Source organism: Synchiropus splendidus, chromosome 16, assembly GCF_027744825.2.
Source record: "Synchiropus splendidus isolate RoL2022-P1 chromosome 16, RoL_Sspl_1.0, whole genome shotgun sequence".
NCBI lineage: Eukaryota > Metazoa > Chordata > Actinopteri > Syngnathiformes > Callionymidae > Synchiropus > Synchiropus splendidus.
Genome location: NC_071349.1, coordinates 16,009,624 through 16,027,105, shown reverse-complemented (window position 1 = coordinate 16,027,105; position 17,482 = coordinate 16,009,624). Strand labels below are relative to the sequence as shown.

Below are 17,482 nucleotides of genomic sequence, written 5' to 3'. Positions count from 1 at the left end.
AATAAATGTATCTTCTGCTGCGCGTAATTGTCATAAGAAGTCGATGTCCAAACAAGTCAGCCAATCACGATGTGTTTGTTGTCAGACCAGGAAGTAGTACCACTGAATCCTTCATGTCGCCCTTCTTCGGTGCAAAAAAAAAAAAAAATTCCCAAACAGGAAAATATATAATGTGGTAAAAGTCCAGGAGGTATTTATACAGTGGGTCATCTACCGGCACAGACATTGCTCAAATTTTTCTCCATGTATTAACGTGATGTTTCACCCTGCTGAAGACAACTAATGGAAAACCATCATAAGGCCCCTTTAACAACGCTGCTTTTACCTGCATTGTTAAGGAAAAACTACCATTGTGGAACGAGCGGAAACCATCCTCATCTGTTCTGTTCTCTTCTGTTATTTCACCAGCAGCTCTGGAAGCTGCAGTAGCTTATTAAACATGTGTCGTGTCATCTGGTGGAAACAGTGTAAACAAGTGGTGGCTGAACCACATCAAGTGCTTCAGCTGGGGAAGAAAAGAACTGGTGTGACTGGGATAGTGGAAGAGAAAAATTCAGTCTAAAATTTGTATGTCCATTCAAACAGGGGCTCTTAACCTTTTTGATCTCAGGGCCCACCGTCCCCAGAACAGTTGGGCTCCGGGGCCCATTCAATAGAACTGATTCATGACTCTTGATTTCATTTGTGATCAACAACCATATTTAATCTACTCACACGTAAACAAAGCAAAACCTTGTGAAATGACATGAAACCACGTGATCATCACAAAGATATTTGTCATCGAAAAGTCCAACCAGCAGCAGAACCAGGTGCAAGTCATGTTCATCAAATTTACTAAAGAAAAAATAAAGAAAAAAAATACACTTGACGGAAACTGTTGAGAAAACTGGAAAAACTGAACACAATTCTGAATAAAATAAATACAGTAAAACCATGCCTAATAAAAATACTGTATTTTATTTAAACTCCAAAGAAGATATAAGTAAAGTGTAAATGAAAGCTTCGCCATAAAATGTTTTAATTCATTTAAAACAAATCTCTAACAGGTGACTTTATCTTTTTTTTTGCAAGAACTTCTCCATAGTTGGTAACTATCACAGATTTGCACCTCACAAGTCAATGCAGTGACACACTATTGCCACCATATGTGGCTAATGTATTAAAGCTAGCATCTCACGGCGCTCATGGCCCAAAGGTGTAAAACAAAAAAAAAACTTCTAGCGGTCCTCTAGGAGGCGTAGGAGAATCACTGCATTAAAACACAAATGTTTTATGTTTCAAATACCTATGTACTACCATGGACCTTCATTCAGATCAGCTGCTTTCTTTTTCTTTCCAGTGAGCTGCAGTCACCTCTGTGTGTGTCGTGTTGTTAGAACCAGCCCTGTGTTTAGACTGGACCGCGGCTCCACTGTGTTTGGATTAAATGTACCGGCCCCCGCGGTTATGGGATCCCCATATGTTCTGCTCCCTGGCATTCTCTCTCCCGCAACATCCCAGCAGCAGTCTGGGTCATTTCTCCCCCACCCCTCTCCCCCTCGCCCCCTCTAGCCTGTGGGACCTCCAGGCAGCCCCCTCTGTGCTGCCCTCCTGCATCTAACCTCCCCCCCGAGGCCGACGTTAGCCTCTCTATTAATTGAAGCCTCCTCCAGTGCTGTACATTTTTTCCACTTCATACATAATTCCAGCATTTCACAAGTGTCCTCCTCCTGCCAGGATTTCACTCCCCTCGTCTTTTCCAAGCCCACAACTTCTGTGGAGCATCTGGAGTTTCCCCCTCTGTCTTTCAGCTGGTTAGGACCCGAGGGCAGGGCTGTTGAGGATCAGCGTGTGTGTGTGTGTGTGTGCAAATCAAAGTGGCTGCCTTTTGTTTCCAGCACTGGAATCCCCTCTGACACACCTCTGCAGCCTCTCTGTGGGGGGACTCCTGCCCCCAGCCAGAGGAAGACCTCCTCCCCTACCTTGAAATTTTCCCTTGACAAAAACTGTGCTGAAAAAGTTTGACTGAGTCACCATTGCACAAGACCATCTTCAGCGTTCAGCCGGTGGCTACTTCCAGTGCTGTTCAGTTTGTCAGAGAGCAACAACAGCACATGAACCCAAGTATTACTGGTGACCAGATGAAGGTTTGCCTTGAGTCATTCTACTGTTTCGTGACTGAAGCTTCATGTTTATTTATTCAAAACATTAAACTAAATTATGTTGTGAAATATGACAATGTTTAAAGGCCACACTGTGTGAAAAATGTGTCGATTTAAGTCACAATATTGCAAGATTAAAGTTGTAATCTTGTAATTTTCATAATTAAACTACATTTAGTAGTTATTATATAGTTATTATAATGTGACTGAGTAGCAGGGCCACACAAAGAACACTTTTTTGGTTGACATTACAAGATTAATCATATTTAAATCATGTTCCGGTGAGGGTTTTCATAAGAGGCACGCAAAGAGAAAATTATATTACAAGATAAAGTTGCGATATTATATGATATTATATCTGATATAGTATATGATATAGTTAGATTGTTTTTATAGATGTATTGGAGCCACACATGGAAAAATGGGTAAAGAAAGCGTTATATGGTGAGATTAAAGACCTAAAATCATGAGAATAAAGTTTTTATGTTGCTTTTTTTGAGGCTTTCATGTTGCTATCGTTTTATTGTAGGACTTTATAGTGTTCTTTCATTGATTCATTTGGAGTTATTTACAGCTGTGATTCATATCTTAAAAGCCACATTGAATCTCTACAGCAAATTGTTTCATTTTTGTTTCAGATTTTACTCCAAGCTCCTTCAACTACTAGTGTTTCTCCGACCTTTTCATCTTATTTATGTACCAGGATTTTGGTGATGACTTTTCCTTCCCCATCAGGTGCTGTGGTGCAGAGATAACTCTGAAACCAACGCTTCATCGTGCGTGAGTCTGTTGACATCCTCCAACCCAGAACAATGAAGAGCTGTTTCTTCTGTTAATCCTGTGTAAATCTGCGACTGTACTCTTCAGCCACAAGCTCCCAATTAGGGTTCTGCCCACACGGCCGTAAAACAGTTAGTGGAATCATTGAGAGGCTGTTAGATTTAACACTATTAAGAGTTCATTAGTACCTGTATTCTCAAGTGTTGCTGCCATGGGGCGGTCATTAACATAGGGCCATTAAATCTGCTCCTCTGTCATTAATTCCGCTCCCTCCATCCCCCACCTGCTCGAACCTCACTTTCAGTCAACAGTCTGAGCAAATAGTTTCTGTTTTTAAGCATTTTTTTATATAAAATGGTTGGTAAAAACTGTATATTTTGAGGAAAATTTGAAGCTAGTGTGTGATGACTCCACTAGAGCAGTGTTTTTCAACCTTTTCCAAGCCACAACACCCTTGGTTCATTGAAAAAATCCCGGGGCTCACCACCAAAGGAACCTCGGCTAAAGTGCACTTGTGCTTAAAGTCCTATAGAAAATCCCTATTCATTTGTGAAAAACTGTAGCTACTGACACTCAGTTATATTGCCAGGATATTTGCGGAAACAAATAGCGGAAAATGTATTTGTTTCAAATGTCTCCAGAAAGGGGCGCACAATATGGCAAAATATATCATGATTTATTTATTTACTTTTATTTGAAATAACTGTTTCAGTTTTATCACTTCTCTTTTGCATGATTTTATTGTAGTTTGGAGTTTCCAGACAAATCCTTTGCATTCTTTGCCTGAACTTGCTTCATAAAAAAACGCGCATTTATTTTGTTGTGCATTTAGTATTTTGCCGACTTTTAAACCACCAACCAAACTTTGACAGTCCATGAGTATCAATAAAGATTTGAAGTGAGACGTCACGTTAGCCGTTAGCTCTGTTAGCTCAGTCAGCTCAGTCTTTGGCGTCGCGGATCCGACAACGATCCCTCCCTCCATGGTTCTGTGATGAAAGTGTGTGGTCAAAGTATCAAGCATCAGGTTTAAAAACAGTTGGAAGTTGTGCATTTGACCGGCTTCTACGCTGTGAGTGTGTGTCCTTTCTAACAAATCCAGAACAGGACTTCGGATCGACACAAAACTGGGCTCCATGGCGGGTCAGGGTGCCTTGGGTTTGACCGAAACAAATGCATTTTTTGAGGGAAAAAAAACAGAAAAGTAATAGCAGATATAAAACAAAACCATGAGTTGGAATGCATTACGCTTTTAAGCTCTCCATTATAAATCAGGTGGAAATATTTAGAATCTTCTTTATGATTATAGTTTTAATAAAGGAACAAAAGTGCTTTGCATTTTTTACTTCCAATTAAACCGGGTCCCTGAATCAGCAGACTGCTGCGCGGGCACTTGAGCGACCATGAAAAATAATTGGAGTAACAATGTCAACACAGTGTTCCACGGCCGACTGCACTGAGCCGACGTGGAGAGAAAGAGGGAATGTTCACACGCAAAGTTAAGGCTATTCACCCAGCAGACGCACGCAGTTATCTGGTCTTTCTGAAGTCGATTCAGTCAGACAATGCTGTCTCTGCCTTGAAGGATGAAATCATTTACAGTGATGTGCTGCTTCAAGAATCAATTTCGCAGGTTTCTTTCATCTCTTTGATGCTTGTGGATGTGTCAGCCAGCTATGCTTAATCATCACTGACACGGTTGAAATTAGAGTCAGGCTCCACCACCAGGCTGGACTCGGCAAACATCCACAGCCAGCCTCCTTGTGATCGCTATCTTGCTTTCTGTCTGCTTTCTTTCTTTCTTTACTAGTTGATCATATAAAGTACAATTTAAAGTTCGAGCAACGAGGGGATTGTTTGCTGGTCAGCAAGATGACAAGTTCAGAGAGACATATACGCACTAAAACATCATTTAATGGTGTGGAGAAAAAAAATGAAACCCCAAAAATGTCATATATAAGTATAAGCCAGAGTATTATAACCTTGTTTTCATCATCACTGCAACATTTGTCACTGAGATAAAACATCCACATAACCATCAACACAAGACACAGAGTTTATCACAGCACCAAAACACCGTTCCTTATGGGAATCCACCAGCATTCTGCCACCATAAGAGCAAATTGCTCAGTGAAAATGTAATTTTTCAGTCTTCATTCCTGTAGCAATAACTGCTACTGTTAAACATACAAACTATTTACACAACTTTTGGATCAGAGTTTGTAAACAATGGTGACGTATGAATGAATCTGCGTAGCAGAATTATGGTGGATATTTAATACATTTCTCCTCAGTTTCTGACCCCCGACCAATCAACAACCAATCATATTTAGTGCTGAAAAATGTATACGTTGAACAACCACTTATTCGTCTATGGAGAAAGCCACGCCCATCGCCAAAATGCGTGTTCATATTTCCCAATGGTGTCGACTGTAAATGTGTCTAGAAAGACACAGTTCCTAAGTGAGAAAGAACCGAGCAGTACTACTACCATTTTGCCTGCTCGATATCCGGACAACTTTAGCCGGCGCCACCTAATGCCTAAATGGTAATGACATCCGTATAAATGCATCTTGACTTCATTATAAAAGCTATCACACATGTTTCCAGGACATTTCATAGTTCTAATTTAATTTGGTTTTACAGCAGAAAGTTTGGCACATGTGACTTCACCGCTATCGAAGGGAATGAACTTACAGTTAATGTAATCTTCTGAAGTCAGTCTGATGTGTGCAGATATACATGCAGGAACTTAAATGGCTGTATTGCCAGGTCGTCATTCGTCTTCTCAGCGCCATTGTGACCGTCTGAAAATCGAATTAAGAAGGATTAGCTCTGCATTTAGCAAGAAACGTAGAATGCCGACTCAGCTAATAATGACGTTTAGTTGTCACGCTGGTGGGTGTTTGCCAGAGCCGAGGGGTCAAGAGGTCTTTTCAGGGTGAAGGTTTGGGTTTTGTTTGGAGAAGGACCCTGAAGCTCTTCTACAAACAAGACATGAAAAGCTGGGGCTGGTGTGAAAGCAGGGCTGCTGATCTGGAGGGAGGAGGGACAGATAACAGAGCCGGAAAGCCCCCACCCCTCCCCTCCACATCGAATTATCCACGCTCACTCCAAATCTAGAGATATCTTTAGTCGCTGGCACGTAATCCTAACCTCCTCGACCATGGCATTGCTGGACGACTAAACCATCTGACCCCACTTAGTCACATGCCGGACCTTTCCCTCCGGCTAATCCTCCTAGTCAAGTGACAAAGGGTCAGCTGAGTGAGCCGAGGGGTAATTCAAGAAAGTGTGTTGGCCCAACTTTTCCTCGCATCCTTCACAGCTGCATCCGACTTATTTTCGGATGCGTAAAACAATGCCATTTACTGCCAATGGTTGACTTGATTTTCGGATAATTATTAGGTTGAAAACCAGGCCGCATGGAGTGTTGGATACAACTCAAGGGGCTGGTGGTGGGACTTTATCTAGTTTGGAACTCCAACGCCTCCTCCTGGAGAGAAAAAGTACTGCAGGGAGAGGATTCTGGCAGGCGTTCAGTGTTACTCATTTGCTCCCACAACTCGGTGTTTATTGACTCCACTTTCTCTGACGGAGCAATGGAATGAAGTGCTTGTTAATGGACCTGAAAAGCAACACATTAAACACATTGTGAAGGGCCTTTTAATGTATTTGAGTGCGTTAATGCACGCATTTTGTTGCTTTAGAGTGTGTGCCAGAACGTACACAAATGACTTTTTGAATACTTCATATATAGTTAACCTAAAAAGTGAGTGTTTGATCCGAATTATCGCTATTCCTCCATTATTCTTAGATGAATATATAATTTGGAATACGTCGGAAAGTTATGATAATACAGAATTTTCTCATAAACATTACTCACATACCTGTGTACAGTCATTTTTGACACGCAAACTGTCGTCGTTAATGTTCTGCTCTTCATCCCTCAGTTGTATTCCATCAACTTTAAACAACAAAAACATCACCCTGTCGCTGGGTCTCCCCGAATTCTATAAACGAAAGCGCCCTCTAGCGGAATCGTCCGGTAAAACAATGACTAGACAATGTGAAAAGCAGGTTGATATTTATACATTAAACGTGCTCATTTCCTACCCACTGTTTCTCAACCGTCTCTTCAATATATAAAGTGTGATGTTGTATTAATAAACCAGCATTTTTCTTTAGCTGCTGTGGCTCATATCTATTACGGATTGTGCGAAAGAAACATTACCCCAGGGGGACGTCTGCATGTCTTGGTTACAAATTTACTCTCCAATGGAACAGACTGTGATGCTTGACTGACACATCCACTGGCCACTGCTCTGATATCGGAGCCAGAAAGGGAGAGAGAGAGGAGGGAGGACAGGGAGATGGAGGGTAAAAAGGTTGTCACAGAGTCTGGAGCAAGCGGCAAGAATAGTTAGAGGAGAAGGCGACACATTTGCACGGACGGAGTCTTCAGTATTGCTCTGTGGACATGTCTGACTGTGAGGGTCTGCCCACAGGTATGTTGAGTTGTTGGCATCTGGAAGGATCCTCATCAAATCTGTTGTTTTTAAACATCATATTCTGTTCATGGAGTGCGGCTGCTCAACTGGGACATCTCTCACCCAGCAAGTATTCCTCAAACTGCTTTATTTCGGGCCCTTATATGGAGAACTTGGAGGTCTCCCTGGAGTTTCATCATAATAATGGAGAACGGCTTGGCAGACGTTTTAATAAGGGAGTGAGAGACACTGGAAAATGAATGTGCAGAGGAGTGTGCGGAAGATAAGATACAGATGTTCAAACAGTCATGTAATCCACAGTATATTTGCTCTTGTATTTGTCGCAGAAACCAATTTTGAACATCTCTTTACTTGTTTTGTAATCATGTAATCCATTTTTATAACAGTTTCATTTCCAGTCTATCCTCTTTGGGATTAAACTCGGGATTATTAAGCAAAGAAAAAAAATAATAAGCGCTTATGTAAACCAGTAATGAAAGATTATTTTCACAGAAACAATCAACGACTGGTGTGGGGATCCAAATACAAACTGTAGCTCATCATACTTTGCTTGATGCCTTTAGATGTGAGCCCAAAACAATATTGAGAGGAGACATATCCAGAAATGGAAATTTACACTTCAAGAATTGTGAACAGAGGATGTTAGTGTTACTTATTTTTGTTAAATAAATAAATAACGTGAAAAAATATTTAGAATGTATAATAATTTATATTTCAGCATTATGTCAAATGCTGCAACGTTTTATTTATTTATTATAATTTATTTATGAACCAAATTACTAGCATTATTATTGTTGTTGCCCTCGAGGTGTAGAAATGTCTGGTCGAAAATTGTGTAGCCTCCCACTCTGGAAATCATTCAAACACGTAAGTTTTGGAGTCTGAAACTTAATTGAAATATGCAACGTGATGTTGTTTACGGAAGTCGACAGAAACCTTTGTAATCCATGGAGGTCGAAGAACCGGATGCTAACGATGCTAATAAACTAGTCGGCCATTCTCCGGGATTAAGAGCAAATAGTTGCTCATAAAGTTGGTATGTGGCTACTTGTGTTCTTTGTATATGAGTTCCTAGCTGGTTAGCTGTGTAAACAACTATTGTGTCAATGTTTCAAGATTGGTAAGAATTCTACACTCGTTGTTTATGAACATATAAACGGATAGTCGTGTTTATTTGGAACTGTTTTGATGAGTTAAAACCAATTCCCATTTAGGGCCTGCGAATATCTCATTGTACAGATATTAGCTTTAATAAATTCAATGTTTTTTTGCGTTTTAGTTTCTCCAAAAATAACAATGTTAATAACGATTCATCATTTGGCCAGCAGGTGGCAGCATGTGCGCGCGTATTTACCGGTCATCCTCCCCATTCTGAGTCAAAAAGGCAGCAGAGACGCTTTTAAATCAAGACGCGAGGTAAGAGTTTGTTATGGAGAGGATGAGAGACGAAGATATTGGTTTCAAAATTGACATTTCTTAGTGCATTATGAATATGTGTTTCATCAGTTGGGAACCAAATAAAGGGCACATACTGTCAGCATCAAAAACCTTTTCACGATTACAAAACATTAGTGGATTATTGTTATTAAAATTGCTGATGTCACAGTTTGCTGACTCCATCTGCGCCATCTGGACCGTCATATTTGCTAGATGTGACTATGACCTTGGAGATTAGCTACATAAAAAAAAATAAAACAGATAGTGGTAACTGTGCTAACTTTGTGTATTGGGATACACTATACATATGTTGAAGGAGCTATGCAGAGAGTGTGTTCCAGGGTGGCACAGGAAATGGGGGAAGGGGTGAACATGGATGTTTCAGCAGCCAAGTCAGATGTGATTAATGTTGTCATCGCTTGAGAGAACACAGGGCTTCGTGTGCTCTTGAGTACACGCTGTGTTCATACAGTAACACACTGCAGAGTTAACAAATGGCACCTACTAACCCGTAAATTGCAGTTTTTCTGTCTTCTTAATTGCACAGTTCAGTCCACATTGCTCAGATCGCATGTCCAGGTTTTCCCTCATTAACATATAAATTAGATTTGTGTTTTCTGCGTCATTATCGAACAGGTGAAGAGGAGAGAGAGTTACTCGAAGCATTTTCTGAGCAGGAGGCTATAATGTAATAATTCTTTCAGTTTATCCAAATGAATACATAAGATCTATTTTCCATGCGTTTTGTCAACATTAATAATAATTATTCCAGTGCAAATAGAAAACTGACTTTTTATCACTAGGAAAATACATTATTATTATTAGTTTTGATTATTTCTTTCCCCTTAGAACTATATATACTACATTTTTTATAATCAGTCAATCAATATTATTAAATATTAATAACATCAATTGGCCCTCATAATCCTTCCATCCTTTATTGTACATCGTAAAGTGAACTTTTAGCGTAGTTTAGCCCAAATATTCAAGACCAAAATTCCATTTCGATTTTACGGACAAATACACAGCTATTGAAATATTTGTCTATGGGTCAGTTTTTGATGTATATCAATGGGACAAGACACTGGTTGTTCAGTAAAAATAACCCTTAAATCTAAATCTAAATTCTTTGCTGACACACAGAGGGTCATGTAATTGGGCAGGGCCAGTTCCCCTGTTTCCTGTAACCACTTGACACAAATGCCAGTGGAGATAAATGATACAAGCTGGCGTCCATTATTTCTCCACCTGCAGCTGTAATGGACTGATTTACAGCCAATAATGGAAGGGTCACGTGAGGGTTGCATTAGCTCTCTACACACTGGAGGACCATAGGTCATAATGTTTCACTCAGATTCTGAATAAATATACAACGCTGTAGGCCGCATGATGGCCACCAGTTTGAGTCCAGCTTGAGGCAGAGCTGGGTTTGGTGAGAGCCTGGTGGAGCTCTCTTGCACTCTATGAAGCATGTGTGTTAAACGCTAGGCCCGAGGGCCAAATCTGGCCTGTCAGTTTATGTGGCCTGAACAAGATTAAAAAACAAAGCAAAAGTGCACTAAAAACTTGATCCCTTCCCTTCCATCATGCCTTACAAAGAGTTCAAATTTGCCTGGTGACCCGATGTTTTCTAGGAATGGGTGCGTAAAAATGCCAAGAATTCGCCTGGGAAATCTGGTGTTTTAGGAGCAGTTGAAAAAAATAGATGAATCAATATTTTTATTTTTTTATATGAGCTTTCCCCCAAATTCTAGATTATACAGTAGAGCTACTGTTTAATTTACGCCGGTTGATGTGTTTCACTTTCTATTCAAGTGGCCAAACACATTTTTAAGCATCTTAAAAGGGTGTGTTTGTGTAAATTCTGCCTTTTTTTCCTCCAAAGAACCAAGTCTGGTTCACCGTTGTTGGATTAGCTCTTGGTGTAAATCACAAACCAGCCCATTAAGAAGGAGCTCACAGATGGTGGCGGGATCATTTGGAGGATTGACCTCATTTCCTCATCAGATCTGAATTTGATTACACATAATCCTGACCCACTGCTGGACTGACTGACCATGTGTCGGGGGGAAAAAAAAAGCAGTGTCAGCAGTTTCTTTGCTCTCTGGAAGGTGCCCAACCATTATTTTGATTAAAAGGCTTTGGAGTATTTTTGGACCGGCTTGTTTCATAACACACAAACTTAAAGGCTGGAGTTATTATTATTTTATCATCTGATCATTTCCGCCATTGAATGGGGCGAAATTGGGTTATTTATGCGGAGGTGCCTCTGGCGACCAGAATAATGAGAATAATGGAGCTTCAGTTTGCAAAATCAGAGCACTGCAACAGACGTGAGAAATTCTCAAGGTTGAATCAGGATCCTATGGGTTTGATTTTGGAGATGATTTTTGCATTGTTTATTACTGTGTTGGGCTGTCCAGGGTGTCCCACCCCGCTGCGCAGAGGAGCTGGGCTCGCCCACACTAACATGCAGAAGAAAATGTGTTTGAGAACAGAGTGTTTTTAAAGGTCGATATCTAATTGATAGTTTACAATAATTATTTTGGCACAACTTTTCATGAAGTCAAAGATAATTTAATAACATCTACTTATATATTCTGAGCTTGGACTCATTTGAGTCTTTTAATAGACAATTTTTTGACTTCACACTATTTTTTGACTTCACTATGTCTATCCAAGGTTACATGTTCAAGCCCTTCAGTAAGTTGTCAAGCCATATTAGACTTTTTTTTAACTGTGTTGACAAACTACAGTGGCTTCCCGTTTGAATTTGTTGGTGTGTATATTTGTGTGTGTGTGTCTGTGTGAAAGATGGATGAGGGAGCCTGAACAATGCGGGTTGTGGTTGCGGGTGAGAGGAGGGAGGAGGTCTAAAGCGGCCAGGGTGTTCCACCACCTGCCACCCGCTGTGTTTCTGTGTGATCCAGGGACGCATGTGGTCGTGATGCTGGCAGCGGGAGGACGTGACGAGGCAGTCACCCAACAACAAGGCCTTAATCTATACAACAAATCTGCCCAACAATGAGATTTGCTAGAATCTAAGCTCACTCAGACACAACAGCAGTGTGGATCGTCCACTAGAAAACATAAATATGCGCTTAGTCTGACTGCTATGTTGATGTGACTCAGAAAAAAGTTGCAAATATTGCGCAATAGATTGGCTGTGCGTGGACTTAATGCTTGTGTGTGTGATTTGTAATTGCGTCCTGTGTTCACGCTTCAGAAGTCTGAATAAGTAGCTTGCTCTCTGCTCAGCCTTGCTGCTACTATAATGAAAAAATGGTGGGGCACTCTGTTTCAACGAGAACACAACGCCTGCTTTTCAGTTCAGAGGGTGTTTTACAACTCAATTGTATTCAGTCAGAGGGCATTTTGTTACTCCAGCGCCCAAATCACCTAGTGAGGCTGCAGGTATGCCAGCAGCTTAAAAGAACAGTTGACTTTGATTATGAAGCAGAAAGGGGAGGATGCTTTGGGTTTGCTTGAGAAAGTGGTCACATGGATAAGAGTGCGGCAAATCAGCACACCAACACTTGGTGAAACAACTCAGTCAGTGAGGAAAATTGCTTTATTTCGGGTTCAGCTTGCAGCAGATGAGCAGATGGTTGGGGATGAGGCTGCATAGTCTTTCTCTGGAGTTCAGTGAGGAGCATTATCGAGCGTCTAAGTCTTTCTTTGAGAGCTGAAACAACAGGTTAGTCATTGACTCCTAATGGTCTGGTCTTTTTCTGTAACTATGGGTGAGTGAGCATCTGGCTATATGGTGCCCTGTGATGGGCAACGGGACTTCTCAACCTATGAATTTACTCTGTTACCCACGTAGCCTTGAGTGCTTGTTATATGACTGGGAAACTGATGGAATCTCCAGGTGCATCCCCAGTATTTGTTTTATTTAAACAAATACTTTAAACAAATAATTAAAAAAATCTTTTTTATTTTTGTTTTTATTTTTTCAAATGCAACATTATTGCCCTTCATTTACTTAGTGTACAAAATCGTTTCTTTTTCTTTTAGAATTTAAAATATTGTTGAAAGCAATGAGCTCAGTAGGCCAGCAGGTGGCGGGCGTTGACCATCGCTTAACGTTCATCTAATATTAATACAGTGTAAATATTACATCTGTAAATTGTCAGTTTTTTCTCTGAATATCGTTCTACTTATGCGTTTGACCTTCCTTACATTCAGGAAGTTATTTAATTTCTGAGCTCCACATCTGCCATTGAGGTTGCTGTTCCCCATGGTCACCTGCTAAATAACTAGTGCTTCCTCTGATGAATAATAGCAACGCATTGAGTAACAAATCATTCAATATTATTTGCTGCCCAATTAGGTCTGGGAGTTTCAGACTTCCCGTGGGTTCAATGGCTGAAAAAGGAATGGATAAGTATAAGCGCACGACTGATAGCAGTGAACTGATGTATTGCTTTTGTCCTTTTTGGGTGAGGAGACGACACTGTCAGACACTGTGTTGGTGTGGACAATGACCTACTGTTCAGATGGTTTCATAGCTGGTGTCTTGGAGTGGAGACACAGCTCGATGTCGTCAAACAACTGGCATCGCTTTTTCAATTTAGAGACAGCACAGGCTTGTAGTATGAGTTAGCTCTTACCACCATGAGGTGTGTTTGAGGCAGCACTGTAGACCATTAAAAATCAATGACATAAAAGTTACAGCCAACAAAGTCTCTTTTCTTTCTGATCAGACACCCAGTCCACTGCTGTTTCCCACCAAGTCTTTGCTCAAGAGCGACGTATATCACCTTTGTTTACATGGGAAGCTGATGATTCCTCACAGATGCAGTCAAATGTAGGTCATAAATGACGACATATATATTTGATTGCTGTACTCTACCATGCAGATCGCGGATGGCTAACTTGAATAATAGATTTAAAGGCAGGCTCTGGTTTCCATCGTCACTTCTTTTGACATGTTAGTGCAGCAGTCAAACAAAGTGTCTTTGAATGCCTCTCCCTTTCTTGTCATTTGCTCCCTTGTGTGCTTCTGTCTGCTAAGTCTTGTGATCCAGTCAGAACGGGGTGTTTCTGACACAAATGTAGGCCAGAGTCGACTTCATTTTTCCAGGCAAGCCTCCGGTATAAATAATGCAGAGTCCCCCCCAACATGGTTTACACACCCCCAGCTGGAATTTACAAGTGTAGAGAGGTATCCCCCTTTTTTTGTCCCTCAACTGCCTCTCTGTTCACTTTTTAATTTGGTCCGTCCCCGCACCCTCTTCGAGCACTCTTTCTGCTCGGCCCCCTCCCCCTCCATCTGTTTTATTTCTCTGGTTTCGCTTTGGTTCTCGTCCTTGTTTTAAGGATTCCTCAGTCTGAGAGCAGTCTGCAGCAGGGCAGATAAGGCAGACGGAGGAGAGAGTGATAATCGTGTTTCACCACGGCCAAGGCCTCCGGGAACATTTAGCTCCAATGTTCGAGACAGTGTGACGTTTTGTTATGGTGTCCCCATGTGACTCGGTCCCACTACATATCTGAGTGGAGAAAACCAGTCACTTCATCCTCTTTTTCCTTGATCCATCATTGTTTCCTCTTCCTCCTTCCTCCCTGCTCCTCCTCTATCATCTTTCCTCCTCTCGGCAACATTGCTCTCCCACCCCACTGAAGGGGAGGTTCTACCCGTCCAGGCCCAGCCCCCTGCGCTCTGACTCGTCTACAGTGTGTGTGTGTGTGTGTGTGTGTGACAGAGGAAGGTTGGGCTGTCCCGAGGTTTATCTAAACACTCACACACACATATGCACCCATCTGCCAGAGTCAGCCTGCGTACGCGCTCTCAGCCTGAGCCTTCTTAAAGCTGTTTTTCTGCCGACATTTCTAACAACACACAGCTGCTGAAGAGGTCGGAGAGGAAGGCGACGAGAGGGAGCAAACTCACTCGAGGGAAAACTTCTCTGCACTTCAGCGCTGTCATCCTAAACAGGGGAGTGAATTCACTTTTTACAGACTTTGTTTTGAAGTCAAGGTGGAGGAGACGAAGAAAGGTTGGAGTTCACATGACATAATCTAAGTGAATGAGTTGCCATGGTGACTCACCCAGGGATCCTGACCCGTGTAGAGTGAATGGAGGGAGCGCCTTGGATGCGAAGTGAACGATAGACCAACAGAGGGGAGTCACCACAGAGACCGAAGAGACAAGAGTGAAGAAGTCGCGGGAGCAGGGGCTGAGAATGGAGGACGGATTTTCAAGCTACAGCAGCTTGTATGACACCTCATCTCTGCTACAGTTCTGCAACGGTAAAATGAACTCATCATGTCATCAGCCCTCTTCCCATCGGCACCTCCATGGCTCCATGTCTGACAGGTTGATCCTTGAATTAACCTTAAAGTTTAGTAGCATCTACGAGGAGGATCATTGTGAGGGAGGCATGTAGAGGAGCTAAGAAACAAGAGGAAGACGGTTGAGAAGAAGAGTTGGTGCCCCACTTTCTTTGCTGGCTGCAGGGTTTGTTATGATTTTGCTGTTGGGTGGTTACTTCAACTAATGACACATCGCAGCAGTGACACAGCAGGATGGTGCGCTTAATTCCCTGGTTTGTTTTTCCTAAGGCTGGAGTCCAAAAATATGTCACGTATCAACGCAATAGATGTTTTCCACTACAGGTCCACTTTAAGTTGCTAGGCTACCGCATCTGTTTTTGTCCTATAGCTTCCTTTGCTGACAAATCTTTGTTTATACCAGTACAAGTTTGGCTTATGCTGAAAATCAACTGTAATTTGTCATTATTTTTATTGTTACTTTGCCTCAGAGTTGACCAAATTAAAGCCAAACTTAAAATAAACACTGTGAATAATGCCTACAAAACTATGACAAAAAGCTGCTAGCACTAGCTATTAAGCAGGTAAGCTGAGGATGAAATAAAATACACCGTATAAAAGGGATAAGTAACTCATTTAGCTCAGTAAGACACCAACTAAACTCAAAATATTGGATAAAACATATTGTCCAACAACAGCCCTGCAAACTATTGTTCTTTCCTCATGCTTCACTTTTGCCAATAAGCTCCTGATCTTGACCACTGTGTTTACGCTTACATTCATGTTGTCACTGTTTTGGTTTGAGAGACAGACACTGGCGTGGGCCCAGTTCTATTTTGTAAACAGTAGAAACAATGTAGATCACTTGGAAGGTGTTTGATCAACACGGTGTGATACCGGTAAATTTAGAGGACATTTTTGATTGAGCAAATGCTTAGCACTTTTATATGTAATATATCTCTTTTATATATTATATATCCAGCCTCTTTTATGTGCTACATCCCAAAATAAATGTGTTGTTTGGTTCTGATTGTGTGCACAATGAGGATTAAGGCCATCACAACGGGCTTACCACCAGGCTCTTATGGTGACACACTCGACCAGTTAAATCATTCAAATTTACTAGGTTGACTCCATCTCGACCCCTCCCCCCCTTAACCGGTCACTTAATGGCCTCGATGCAGTTACAGTGGAGCGCTTTAAACCCTCAGCCCTGAGCAAGGAAGTAACCTTCCAGACATATTGGATGATAAAATAATCCATCAGATTTATTAGAGTCTTTAATGTTTTGGTGGAGGGATATATCCACCCAGTGATCTCTGGTGCACAGACTTCTATTGCTACCACCAGGTCATTAAGTTGATACGACAAATAAGGATAATTTAAGTGAGTATGGCGGATTCAGCCAAACAGATGTGTCCACAGTTTGAGTGTTAAGCCACTTAATGGAGTCCATATGTTCTGGTTGACCCCTTGTTACCCTCCGAGTCTTATTATTCTCACCTCCAGGTCTTCACCGGATGCTAGCATGCTCTGCAGTGCTAACTTGAAAAACAAGTCTTCAGCAGTGGGGTGCATTATTAAGATGTTGCGTCATGAAAATTACAGTCCCACAAGTACGTTTTCAGGAATTTCTGGTCTTTAGAAATGTGTTGTAAATATTTGGTCTATTGTGTAACATCCATGTCACAGAACCTCTGTGCAATATATGCATAGAATTGACCATTGAAGTAGAACGTGTGAGAAAGTTTCTTCATGTCAGGCTTGCTTGGATGAATGCAGCGGTAATTCTAGGGAGATTGGATTTGGCTCAGAGTCAACCTGGTGGATGACACCATAGCTGACCTGACCAGACTTAATCCTCATGCTTGGTGTTCCCAGTGGACGGGGAGAGGACGACTGTCATCTGCCACTGACACAGTACATTAGTTGTTTCATCTATTTTAGTGTGGCCTTTGGCTTGGTTGGGCATCACCTAAGGTCGCTTTTCTTAGTGCATCTATTGTAATTCTGTGTAACTATTTCTAGAGGAAATGAGTGGTTTTAAGCTTGTCTTTTATTTTGGAGCCTAGTTTAAGACAGTGTTGGAGTAGACCAGACTAGGACGCAGGGCTCTCCCTGTGTGTCAAAGAGCAAGGATTTGCATTATCATCAAACTGCAGCCACAATTGGGGGTTTCCGTTTCCTAAACTGGAACGCACCCACAATCCAGTTATGCCCCCAATCCTGGTTTCCTATATACACTAGGTGAGTTTATGCTTATTTACTGGCATGACCCCACTCACAATGGCAGTTCTTGTGATGTGATGGAAACACCAAGGACCCTTGGACCAAGTTGAG

The 17,482-nt window shown here is 41.6% G+C and overlaps 1 protein-coding gene across 10 annotated transcripts in view; it reads left to right on the top strand.

Moving 5' to 3' along the window:
- The first annotated feature begins 7,300 nt into the window (after positions 1-7,300).
- The window catches only part of eml1 (EMAP like 1), a 35,273-nt gene continuing 25,091 nt past the window's right edge, over positions 7,301-17,482 (top strand). Inside the window, exons 1-3 of one of the 10 annotated variants that reach the window (XM_053844804.1) lie at positions 8,260-8,299; positions 8,761-8,848; positions 14,716-15,121. In XM_053844804.1, the coding sequence (XP_053700779.1) occupies positions 15,055-15,121 (67 nt within the window). In that variant the 5' untranslated portion in view covers positions 8,260-8,299; positions 8,761-8,848; positions 14,716-15,054. Of the gene's footprint in view, positions 7,430-8,259; positions 8,300-8,361; positions 8,469-8,757; positions 8,849-14,547; positions 15,122-17,482 lie in introns of those variants that run through there. The other 9 variants (XM_053844802.1, XM_053844805.1, XM_053844810.1 and 6 more) reach the window with 9 other exon arrangements.